The 12,429-nt window shown below is 46.9% G+C and overlaps 1 protein-coding gene across 2 annotated transcripts in view; it reads right to left on the bottom strand.

The window, feature by feature from the left end:
* SYN2 (synapsin II) overlaps positions 1-12,429 on the bottom strand; it is a 207,590-nt gene that overhangs the window by 181,049 nt on the left and 14,112 nt on the right. Inside the window, exon 2 of one of the 2 annotated variants that reach the window (XM_058437271.1) lies at positions 7,088-7,264. In XM_058437271.1, coding sequence (XP_058293254.1) covers positions 7,088-7,131 — 44 coding nt within the window. In that variant the 5' untranslated portion in view covers positions 7,132-7,264. Of the gene's footprint in view, positions 1-2,074; positions 2,651-7,087; positions 7,265-12,429 lie in introns of those variants that run through there. The other variant, XM_032149736.2, reaches the window with a different exon arrangement.

Genomic DNA, 12,429 nt, shown 5'->3' with positions numbered 1-12,429 from the left:
AAACAAGTGCCTTTAACAGGATAAGAATCAGGACAAGGTACAGAAGGGTCAAATTCCTGCACAGAAAAATAAAGCACGAATGTCATTCTCATTTCTCTTCCTCCTTTTCTTGGCCTTTCTTCAAGATTCATCTTTTGTGAAGCTTTCTCCAATAACTCTGGCTCTCACTAACCACTCCATTTGTTGACTGCCTGAAACACTAGTCTCAACCAATAATTCTAGATTTCTTTTGAACTGTTTCATGTATCCACTTTGTGTCCGAAATTTGAGTGAGTTCTCTTAAAAGGCCCCCACACTGCCTAGAAGGAGCTTGTTATTAATATTGCTAATAATAGTGAAGCAATATAACATAGTGGAATGAAAGCAGTGGAGTCTAACAGGCCTAAGTTCAAATCCTGCTTCTACCACTTGCTAGCTATATGATTGTAAACATATTACTTACCTTTCCAAAGCCTCAGTTTTGTGGAGAAAATGCAATGAGATATCATGCTGAGAGTACAGCATTTGGCATATAATGGATGCTCTGACTGAGCACCTTTACTAGCTTGGTTACCTTCCCTTCCTCCTTAATAAGCACTTGTTGATATGAACTGAGTCAGAGTAATTCTCCTAAGGAGGGCTGCCAGTGGCACTATCATATGCAGTCACACTTTCCCCATTACCCTCTTCCATGTGCCTTTGTCATTTCCTGGCAAAAGTCCTTTCGGATTTTCTACTCTACTCTCTTGAAAAGGCCAACCACGTAAGTCACCCAAAGGACTATTCGGAATGGTGACATTAGCAGCCAGCAGGAGGGCATCTCCACATCTGCATCTCATTTCCACCACACCCACACGCCAGCACTCCCTCCCTCTGGGTCTCCCAAAGAGAGAATGCTAGAGAGAGAGAGCAGTGAAGCAGCCAAAAGAAGAAATGGAGAGAAATAGCTCTGTGGTCTCTCTGTGCACCCCTCCTGGGAAGAACACTCAGGTCCAGTCTCCAACCTCAACCCCTATGAGAAAAAAACAAACAAAACCCTTGCTCACATTCCTGGAGAAAAGGCACCCCCAGATTCTTGGCCTTTTCATTTCTCCAAGCCCTTCACCTGTCAATTTCACCATCCTACCATTTCCTAGGTTAACTATAAAATAGAGCCGCTTTTAACTAATTTGTCTTAAGTGGACCTCATTCGTACTTTTACCAACCAGCAGCCTTCATCATTCTAAGTTAGAAACATGCTACCTATCTCTTTAGAAGAAAAAAAAATTATTGAAGTTTCCCATCTACTACATTAAGGCAGATCTCCTTTTATTTGTACCCCTTTAATGCTCCAGAATATTTTACCAAGGTCTTCACCTTTCAGCTAGAAAAAGCCACCATTCACTTCCACCCCCCCGCCCCCCACCACGCACATTTCAGAAAAACAAGCGATCAAAAAAAAAAAAAAATTCCCCACGTCCCCTCCCTGCTGCACAAAATACAACAATTTTATTATTCATAAAGAGACTTCAGCCACGCTCCGGGGAACAAGCCCGTGTACACCTGAGCCACCACATGTGTGATTTCATCAACCTGATGTCAACACTTGATATCAGCCTTCATGGGTCCAGGTTACAAAAAAACCCACCTCCACCGTCTCCCTCCAAAATACCAATTTCCATTCCAAATTCACTCCGTGCTTTATGAATTTAAACCTTTTTTACTGGCCCTAAATGTTCCTTCGGCCACCTGGGACTATTTCACCTCAGATTTTATGTGTCTAAGCTAACAAGTCTGTCCCCTCCTCTCCCCCCAAAAAAACTATTTCCTAAGGGTCTTTCCTGTTGCATAAAGTAGCTCCTTCTTGTATGTGACCTGGGGGACCTCAGGCAATTGAGGGGTATTTTAGCTTAGGGTTCGCCTTTCCGGGCTGATGGATACCCTCACTCACCCTGCAAACGCGCGCGCGCTCAGCCCCACCTCCTCCCAGCGGGACCTCGGGGCCCCTCCTTTTTATTGGTCTGAAACGTTTCCTCGGCGACCTGGGACCGTCCTCTCCTGGCCTGCGGCTGCCGGCGGACCCCAATCCCCGAGGGCGGCGGCGCCCGGCACCTACCAGTCGGCGTGCGGCTCGTCGACCACCAGCAGCACCTTGGCCTTCCTGGCAGCTGCTGGCGCGGGCGCGGGTGCGTCCACCAGGCCAGCCGAGGCGGCCGTCTGCTTCACGGCTTGGGACAGCGAGCTGAAGAAGCTGCTGCCCACCGACGGCGTCGGCGCGGGCTGCGGCGCGGGCGCCGAGGCGGGCGGCGGCCTCCGCTCCGGGCCCGGCGAGGCGGTCGGGGGCGCAGCCGAGGCCGAGGCGGCGCCCGGGCCGGGGGGCGGCGGCGGCGGCTGCTGGGGCTCGGGCCGCTGCAGGTCGGTCATGTAGCCGTTGGGCAGGTTGGCGATGAAGCTGCTGTCCGACAGCCGGCGCCGCAGGAAGTTCATCATCTGGCTTAAAGGGCTAGGGAGCGCGCGGGGCTACGGGGTCCGGCGGCGCGGAGGGAGGGCGAGGGCAGAAGGTGAGACTGAGGCGACTGAGGCGGCTTGAGGCGGCGGCTTAGGCAGCAGAGACTCAGACCCCGGCGCCAGACCCCGCAGACAGCCGCGGCTGACTGGGCCAGGCAAGCCGCGCGGCGCGAGGCTCGCGGAGAGGGAGCGGGCGGGGCAGAGGCGGGGCCAGGGATAGCCCCCGCCCCGCGCCGCAGAGGCGGCCCCGCCCGACTCACGGAGGGCACCTAGCCGCACGTCTGGCGACTCTCGGGGCTTGCAGGAGGGGGCGACCCAAACCTCCTGCAACCTGAGTGTGACTATGCGGGGAGGGCGTGGGAGCCAGGCCTTCTCCCCAGGGGAAGGAAAAGGAACCAGAGTCCCCACCATCTTTTTGGCTGGAGAGAAAAAGAGCCGTGTCCCAGCTGAAATGGAGGCGAAGGAAACCGACCCCACTCCTTTTGGAAAGATAAGAGGTGTCAGCCTCCCTATGCGGAGGTGAGAACGAAAGGAGTCATCCCAGTCACGCGCGCACACACGCACACAAGCACGAACACCCTGTAGTGAGGAGGAAAAGAACCACCTCCTTTCCCAACGCTGGGGAGAAAGGTGTCATCTCCCCAGCCCCCAGAAGAGGGGGAAGGGAATAATCCGCTCTTACTAAAACACACACACACACACACACACACACACACACCCTATGGTGAGACAAAAAAGAAATACCTCTTCTAGGGAGGAAGACAGCCTCCTTACTCCAAGGCGAGGGAGAGGAAAGGGGAGAAACAGATCCTCTCTACTCTGTCATGGAAGGAGGGGTGGTGGGGTGTGTTTTCACTCCTGCACTTCTAGGGACGACAACAGTATGTACTTCTCTCCCTCTCCTCACTGACCAGTGAGAGAAAACCAAGAGAAGACTGGAGACATGGTCTCCACCCCAAGAGGGGTATCTAAGGATCCCCAAACCCCACTGTGTTTCTTTCCTAGCTTGCACTGATGCATCCAGTGCTATACCAAGAAGGACATCTCTTCAAGATCTTTCTACTTGTTTTTTCCATTTTATTCGTTGCCTTGACCTCTGCGAAGACATTTCCGATGGCCGCCTTCCCATGTGCACTCTCTAAATCTTGCGTGACTCTTGGACCTTTGGTTTTCATCTCTCATTAGATATACTTTCCCTTGTGTTGTAATGGAGCAGGACACAGCAGATACACTTTGCAGCAGACCACCCTGGGTGATATGTGACCCTGAATCAATAACCCCTGTGAGCCTCTCTCCTTAGCTGATAAAAAGGAATAAGTAACCCTTTTCAGAGTTGTTACATGGAGTAAATGAGATCATGTATGTAAAGCATCTGGTACACAGCAGTAGGTATTCCAGTAGTGATGCCTGAATTCTTTTTTCAATTGGTTCTCAGTAAGTATGTACTGGGCTGAATGGAGTCAGGGAGTGGCTTGTCACTAATATTGGCGGGCAGTTCTTGCTTCCTACATCCCAGCTGGCACTCAACTCAGGGCCTAGAGATACACAATCCAGCTCTGAGCCAGTGCTATCAGAGAGGTCTCCAGTCAAGTATAATAACACAGTGGTCTTCCTATCTACTACTTGCCTGGCACAGTGGTAAGAGCTGGAAAGGCTGAAATGAATGGGAAGTGGCTCTTGTCTATTACAAGCTCACGATCTATGTGGGCTGGGGGATGGAGGGAGGGTAGACACAGGAACCACATAAGATGTGAGAAATGCTATCATACAGTTGGGCAAAGAGGTTTAGGAGGCCTAAGGAGTGAGAGACTCATTCTGCCTCTGAGGCTTAGGAAGGCCTCTCAGAGTAGGTAACATTTGAGGTGGATCTTGAGGCAGCAATGTTTACCAGTAGAAAAGTGAAGAAGGCAGGCAGGCAGCCAGAGAAGGCATGGAGAGGGTATGTAAGTTGATGGCTCCTCCAGGAAGCCTTTCCTCAATCCGCCAGGGCAGGCTAAGTGTTCCACATCCTGTGCTTGGCTTTGTCATAGACCCCAAAGAAACTATCATACAATATTCTGGCGACTAGAATGTAAGCTTTTCTAGGACAGGATTATGTCTTAGTTATCTTTGGGCTTCACACCAAACACAGGACCTGGCGTGTAATAAGGACTCAGTTGTTTAAGAATTGAACTGTAATCTTACCCAACTCAGTTTTTGTGTTTATTGGAGAATAAAACTGATAAGTCACTAATAACATAAATAAACTTAATTATTGCCCTTCTTAAAAAAAATTTTTTTTTGAGATGGAGTTTCGATCTTATTGCCCAGGCTGGAGTGCAATGGCACGATCTCGGCTCACCACAACCTCTGCCTCCTAAGTTCAAGTGTTTTTCCTGCCTCAGCCTCCTGAGTAGCTGGGATTACATGCATGTGCCACCATGCCCAGCTAATTTTGTATTTTTAGTAGAGATGGGGTTTCTCCATGTTGGTCAGGCTGGTCTCAAACTGCCGACCTCAGGTGATCCGCCCACCTCAGCCTCCTGAAGTGCTGGGATTACAGGCATGAGCCACCATGTCCAGCCATCAAAGGCATGTGTCTCTAATGGAGGGATTTCAGACACTGTGTCACTTCAATTTTGGGAGTGATAGGGTTTTTAAAATAATATTTCGCTAAGTAATTTCCTCAACCATTAAGCTTATAGTATATGCATATATTTTTAAAATCAACCAATTAATAGACATGTTTTCATGCCTAATACATGCAAGGCATTATGCTAGGGACAGGAGGGTAAAGGAGATTCAGGGATGAATAAAACCCAAGTTCTTAAGACAGCTCATAAACATGTGAACACATAACTAGCAATAGCAGAGCGGCCTGTGAGTGACCTGAAAGTGGAGCAGGCAGTGAGTGTTAAAGGAGCCAGAGGAAGAAGAGATCTCAGGGACAGGAATTTTCACAGAGAAAGAAAGGCTCAGGCCTTATAAAATGGGCAGAATTCTGACAGGCAAGAAAGAGTGGATGGAGAAGGCAGCCAAGATAAAAAGGATAGCCAGAGCAAAGGCTATCCCTTTAAACTTCTTCAATCTCCTCCTTGGAGGCAAAAACCTTGTCTGTGTTGTTTCTCACTGTCTTCCTTGAGCCTTTCATGGCACTGGCTTATGCATTCTAGTATTTGTAGGGGTGGCTCTGAGAGGCTGTATTTATGCATATGTTTATGTTGCTAGTGTCTATCCAGCTTCTCTTTTTAGATTGCAAGCCCTTCAAGGTGAGGGATTCTGTCTTCTGATTTTCTCAGAATGATCTACAAAGCCTCTAACACATAGCAAGTGACCCAGTTGTGGGAGCTAGATCAGAATGTTCTCTAAAATGTTATTTTAGAGCCCTTCATAGAAACCATGGAGGCCTACAAGATCATTTAAAAATGTTTATCAAATATTCCACTAATTTATTACATTGTTTTCTGGTGGGTTTTAATAAGAATATTATTCTTGTGGAGGAACAGACTGTTTTCTAATTGGGCATAAGTGGTCATTGATCAGTTGTGTATGATCAGAAGTTTTCATTAGTTACTACAACTGTAAATCACATCTGCTTAAATCAGTATCTTCCGGCTTGCAGTGAGTCCTTGCCAAGAAGTGTTTTTGCATGCTGCAGAAACATGCAGTGCATCGTGTCTTATTATAAATGGGCTGTAATGATGATCTTTCCCTTATCATTACCTGTGGATCTGGGTTCCCAGTGCAGGTAGAACATAGCACTATTACTCTATCTATGTCCTACCTTTTACCTGGAATATGAAGGGAGAACTGGATTTGGACTCAGGAATGTCTACAAAATATGAAATTTTCTACCTATCTCCCTCTTGAGACCAAACAGCGTTTTCCCATCATCTCCAGGTAGAAGGCATTTCTCTCAGAGCAATCTGTGAAGGGGGTCTCTCCCGCCTTTCTTCATCCCTGGGTGACTGACTTAGCCAACTGTGAGAATCTCAGAGGTCTCTTCCAGTTCTAGAAGCCCAGGACTCTTTGAGGTCCTTCCTTTGTAATCTTTATCTTCCCACTGAATTTTGAACACAATTAAGCATCTGGCAACTGCAGATGAAAGAATCCTGCTAAAATCAAGAACCAATTTAAATGCTTTATCACCTGATTTCTCTCTTCCCTTGAGCAATAGTGCAGCTGAGATAGCTCACAGAGAGAGAGGCTGGGTACATGACTGAGGAGCAATTTTGTCTCTGTAGGCAGAGCTCAGAAACCTAGCTTAAAGGAAAGCCTGGTGCATGGAGCCACTTGGCAAAATGCTTGTTGTCTGGGTTTCCTCCCAAATAAGAAAGGAAACCATGACATCCTTGGCTCCTGCTCACTACCCAGGGTCAGGGACCCCATTTAGACTCACCTGCTCTAGAGGAAAGTAGAAAGAATCTGGAATTCAGAAATTGTGCATCCTAGTCCTGCTCCATCACTAATTGGCATTGCAATTTTCCACAAGTTGCTCTGGTCTCTGGGCCGCATATGCAAATGGAGAGTGAGAGTGTCTGCCTGACTTGGGCCTCTCATAAAATAATCTGGAAAGCACTTTGAAAGGGACAAAGCTGTACCAGAAGAGGCATCATTATTGCCTTCTATACCATCTTGTTACCTGTCATTTTGGAGACCCCAATGATGAGAGTTTGTCATCTCCATTTAGATGGTCCTTCTTGACAATGCTGATAGCAGCCTGTGGATACCTTCTTCTACCTCGGTATAGAGTCAGCAGAGGACAACTATGCCCTGACATTAATTCTCAAAAGGTGGCCATGTCAGCTGGGCCAGTTTGCTAAAATTAGAAATCACACAAATATAAGTTCAGTTCCCCATAAATCTCCCTCATGTTAGCGGTGTGACTTTGAGTGAGTCATTTTTAGCCTTAGTTTCCTCATTTGTAAAAGAATGATGATAATTATTATAACTATCTTGAAAGACTATTGGACTAAAGAAGATCAAGTATATGAGTGTATTTTGCAAGTTGTAAAGGCCTGCGCAAATATTAGCTATTAATATTTCTGACTCCCAGGGTACCACAGAGCTCACTACCACTACAACTAAAATACAAAAAAGGATTCTCCCCACACACACTTATCCCAACACTAAACACCCAAAAGAATTCAGACAGGCGTGAGTTTGACCCTCTTGCAGGGACTCTCAGGCTTAGTCATACTTGCTAAAATAAATGCAACAACCACTTCAATGAATGGCCTCTACCTTCCCGGGTGACCTTGAACAAGGCCCTTTACTTTTCTCTCCCAGTTTCCATTATCTGGCCTGGAAAATGAAGCAGAGGGAGATGAGCTGGGTGATCCCCAAGGTCTAGTGTTGCCAGATTCTCTGGGCGGAGCCCCCCAGGGGGAAACGAGCACCTGATATCAGCAGGCTGAACCAGGGAATACAGGGGCAGCCTCTGTGGAACAAACACTGATCACTGGCAGATGGTTTTGGAGAGAGAGAGAGAGAGAGAGAGAGAAACAGGGGTGCCCAAGAGAATCATGGGTGATGTGAATTCTAATTCCAAGTCTACCCTGACTTAAGGGGGTCAGAAATGGTCCCCTTGCCAAGTCACTATTTTTCCGACATTGTTGAGACACAGAACTGCAACTGATTAGATGCTGACCACATGCCAGAAACTGCCCATGTGCTATCTGATTTAATCCCCCACGAGGGAGATGTTAAATATCCCCTTTTTACCAGTGAAGCAGTATAGGCTCAGAGACGTTACACGAACTAACATAAGATCTAGAACTAAAACGTTGCAGAGCTAAAAGGCAGGTCTGGCCACCTGCAAAACCCATGAGATTTTGTATTAGGATGTACCGATGGACCCCTAAGAAAGTTGCCATTCATCATCAGCTTGCCTAATCAATGCATTTATCAGAAGCTGTAGGAGAAATAAGATGCCCTCCTTGTAAGCGTTCCAGCCATCTCCCTCTGCCCAGAGTCCTGCGGTCATCAGAGGATTGATATAGCAAGGACCTTGTATACACATTTCTGCCCAAGAAACAAGCTAACCTCTAGCAAAAAGAATCTAGCTGATGAGACACCCCTCCCCCGCAGTATACCCCACTCCTACTCCCACCCAGCTAGGACCACAGCTCCCCACAGAGAAGCTCTGGCCTCTTGCGGGATGCGGGTGTATTGGTTGTTGCCATGGTGATGGAGGAGCATCTCTGTTATGCACACGTGAGCAGCACAGAGTGAGTTTCCCCCGCCTGGGAAACTCAGAAGACTCATCAGAGGTTGTTTTTCAGCAGCATCTTCAAACGGCTTCAAAGATGAATGAAAGAGCAGCCCTTTCACTTAGTATTCAATCCACCCCAGAGACAGTGCTGGGGCTCTGTACAAAGTCCATGCAGAAGGCAACCCCTTCCCTCTACTCCCGGTACAGTTTCTGTTCAATGGAGGTATCTTCTAGGCGGTAGGAAGAGATACTTACAGGATATCAATGAATGAGCTGCTGTGTTTACAGGCAATGTGCAGCCCCTGACCCTTCAGTCCTGCCTGGCCACTCCTAGACTGTGGACCAATTAGATTTTTAGAGTCAGACCCATGTGAGTTTATCTCCTGCCTCAGCCACTTAGCAATCTCATGCAATTTCTTTAATGAGACTCAGTTTATTTATCTGTTAATTGAGATTAGTCATTCTTTGCAGAGTTGTTGAAGAAAATCAAATGAGATAATATATAAATAGTGCCCAATACAGAGTCTGGCAGTATGCTTCTTGTACATATTCATGAGAGCAGTTACTTTAAAGAAAGATAATGAAACATGTTCTGATTTGGAAACAGATATGTCTGAATCGCTGGTTTATCACTTAATAGCCTAATATGTAATATTCTGGAGAATATTTTATTTTGAGTCTGTTTCCTCACATATAAAATGAAGATGTTGGTCCCAGCTACTCAGGAGGCTGAGGTGGGAGGATCACTGGAGCCTGAGAGGTCAAGGCTACAGTGAGCTGTGATCATGACACTGCACTCCAGCCTGGATGACCAAAGTGAGACCTCTTCTCAGAAAAAAAAAAAAGAGGTTAGGATGACCTATGAGATTCTATGTGAAGATTTTGTTGTGAAGGTATAGGTGAAGGCATAGGTATAGCATCTCTCCTGGGAATCTGAGGATTTGTCTTAAAAAGAAAAGAAAGAGGTGCCCTCCTCTTTACTGGTGAGATGGCATAAGATCATGGTAATAACCACTTTTATTGAGCATCCTCTATGTGCTAAGCACTGACACATGCTACACATTTGCTCTCTCATCTCTTCCTGGCAACAGCCCTATGAAGTGGGCATCATTTTCCCAAATTTGCAGTAGAGAAGGATGGGAAACTTGTTAGTAAGTTGAAAAATAAAAATGAACAAATCCTAACCTTGCCCTTATCGTATCTGTACATTGAGAAGGAATTTTCCTCACCAACACCCCCACGAAACCACATTGTATGAGTTCCTGCACGGGTGTCCCCAGAGAAAGGCTCCTTAGTACCAGGGCTAGGTTTGAGCAGATGGCCCCATTTCTTCTCTTGAAAACAGCCAGCTCCAGGAATCTCAGAAAACAGAGTCATAGTCCAAGGTCTCACACTTGACTGTTGTCTCAATGAGTAGGATTTTGCCAGGGAGCCTATGAGCACTTTCTCCCCATCCCTTCCCCTTCATGTGCATGTTTGCAAGATCTGCCAGCATGCAGGAGTGCTAGAGATACCTAACTGGCTTGCCTGCCCTGTGTTCCTGCCCTCTCATCAGAAGTGAGTCAGTATTCCTATATCCTGATTTTTATCTTCTCCCTGCACTGCCAGTGTCAAGAGAAAGTCTTTTTTCATCTCCAAAATAGCATCTGGTCCATTTGAAGCAGGCTGGCTGTAGGCTGTCTGCCAGCACCCTCATTTCTTGGCAGATAGAAGGCATCCCCCATCCAATTATCTAAAAGTCTCCTTGCCTAATGATTCAGCCAACCCTTCCATCATGAACCCATCCTGGGAATCCTAAAGTCACCTTGAACAGATCAATAATAATGATGAATGCATATATTGCCTTGAATTCTTACATCATTTATACAAGGTAGGGATCACACTGTCATTTAAACAAATGAGGAAACAGAAGCTCAAAAAGGGGAAGAGGCTCCCCCAAGGCCACACAGCCAATGACAGAAGAGCTGAGATTCAAACTCTAATTCTCAAGTTTAAGAGGAAAAGTTGAACACTCACTGGCCACTTGCTTTTCCAACAGGCCATAGTGAGCACTTGGAACATCCTGGGGATTACAGAGCATGGCAGCCAAGGGTTCCAGAAAATCAGCGCCTGTGTCATCACTAGTGTACCTCCACACCTTTGCCCAGGCTCTTCCTTCTGCTTGGGGTAACCTTCCCCTGCCTTGCAGCATGGTGCAATGGAACAACCACAGAACTGTTTTGGAATCCTGATTGTGTCACCCACAGCTTAATAATCTCAGGCAATTCATCTCATTTCCCTAAGGTTTTTTTTCCTCCTCTGTAAAACAGGGCTATCCACTTCACAATGTTGTCATGAGGATTTGAGCTCAAAGGGCCTAGCATGGTGCCTGACAATTAGCAGGTGCTCATGATTTTAACCCATCCTCCCAAATGCAGCTCAGACACCATTACCTCTGGGAAGCCCTACTGACTGCCTCCCTCCTCTGCGCCCTGACATTCATTCATTTTTTTCTTTCTTCATTCAACATAAATAACTCAATCATAGTACTCAGCCTGCAATGTTGTGACTGTTGGGTCATGTTCCATTTCCCCCATTAGACTGGGCGCTTTCTGAGGGCAGAGATTTTTCTGAGTCATCCCTGAATCTTGACTGCCTAGTCCACGGTATGGCAGGAGGAAGAAAGAGAGAAAGAAAAGAAAAGAAAAGGAGAAGAAAGAATAAAAGTTAAAAAAAAAAAGGAGGAAGGAAAAGAAAACAAGACACAGGAAAACCTGCTCCAAAAAAATATCACCTCCCTGTATCCAGGCAGACAGAAAAGCACCTGGTCCTTGCCTATCTTCCTCTGCAAATACCTCCCAATTTCTCCAATGACAGGAGCCGACAAGACAGGAATATCAATGACCGCCTGAATAGGAAGCCTCAGATGAGCGCCACACCCCGTGTGGGGACAGGCAAGTGATGAGTAGTAAGGCACAGCTGCAGAAAGGAAAATTCCGTCTGTGCAGCTGATGGGGATAGAGTGCAGCCCCAGGGCTGGTAGCAGTGTATACAGTCTGTTGGCTGAACGAGCTCCACCCACCTCCAGCAACTGCAACTGCAGCCCCAGCAACAGCTGAGCCTGGCAGGTGACAAGGCAGCTGCAGATGCAGCAGGAAGGCAGGTAGCTCACCAAGGTGGGGGCCTGAGCCCCAGAGCTCCACAGAGCTGGAACTTGGAGCTCCAAGCCTTGGTCAAAGCAGCAGGTGAAAGAAGGTCTTCTTTCTCCTGGCTCTCCAGACAGTACTCCTGCCACTACTGAACCATGTGAGGGACTTCTTAAAAAGTCCATTCTAATCCCACCAACCTCCACAGAGAATAATGCCACTTCTTAGCAAGGCATTCATGATTCTCCATACTACCTTTCTAGTTCATCCCCTGGCCTTCCTTGAACTGCTCTTCAGCCATACTCAACTTATTTCTATCCCCCAAACAAGGCATCCTCTGTCAGACGTCTGTGCCTTCGCAGATGCTGTTCCCTCTTCCTGGCATGCACTCTGTCAATGCCCTGCTGTGCCAGATTCAGTTTCCCAGAAGCAGACTGAGACCAGGATTTGAGTGCAAACACAGACATAACTTGTTTAATGTGCTTCACTGTATTGTGCTTTGCAGATATCACATTTTTTATGAATTGAAGGTTTTATGGCAACCCTGTGTTGACCAAATCTATTGGTGCCATTTTTCCAACAGCATGTGCTCACTTCATGTCTCTGTGTCACATTTTGGTAATTCTCACAATATTTCAAATTTTT

Source organism: Hylobates moloch, unplaced genomic scaffold (assembly GCF_009828535.3).
Source record: "Hylobates moloch isolate HMO894 unplaced genomic scaffold, HMol_V3 SCAFFOLD_4, whole genome shotgun sequence".
Lineage (NCBI taxonomy): Eukaryota > Metazoa > Chordata > Mammalia > Primates > Hylobatidae > Hylobates > Hylobates moloch.
Note: the sequence above shows the minus strand (reverse complement) of the source record. Positions and strands in the feature narration are given on the sequence as shown.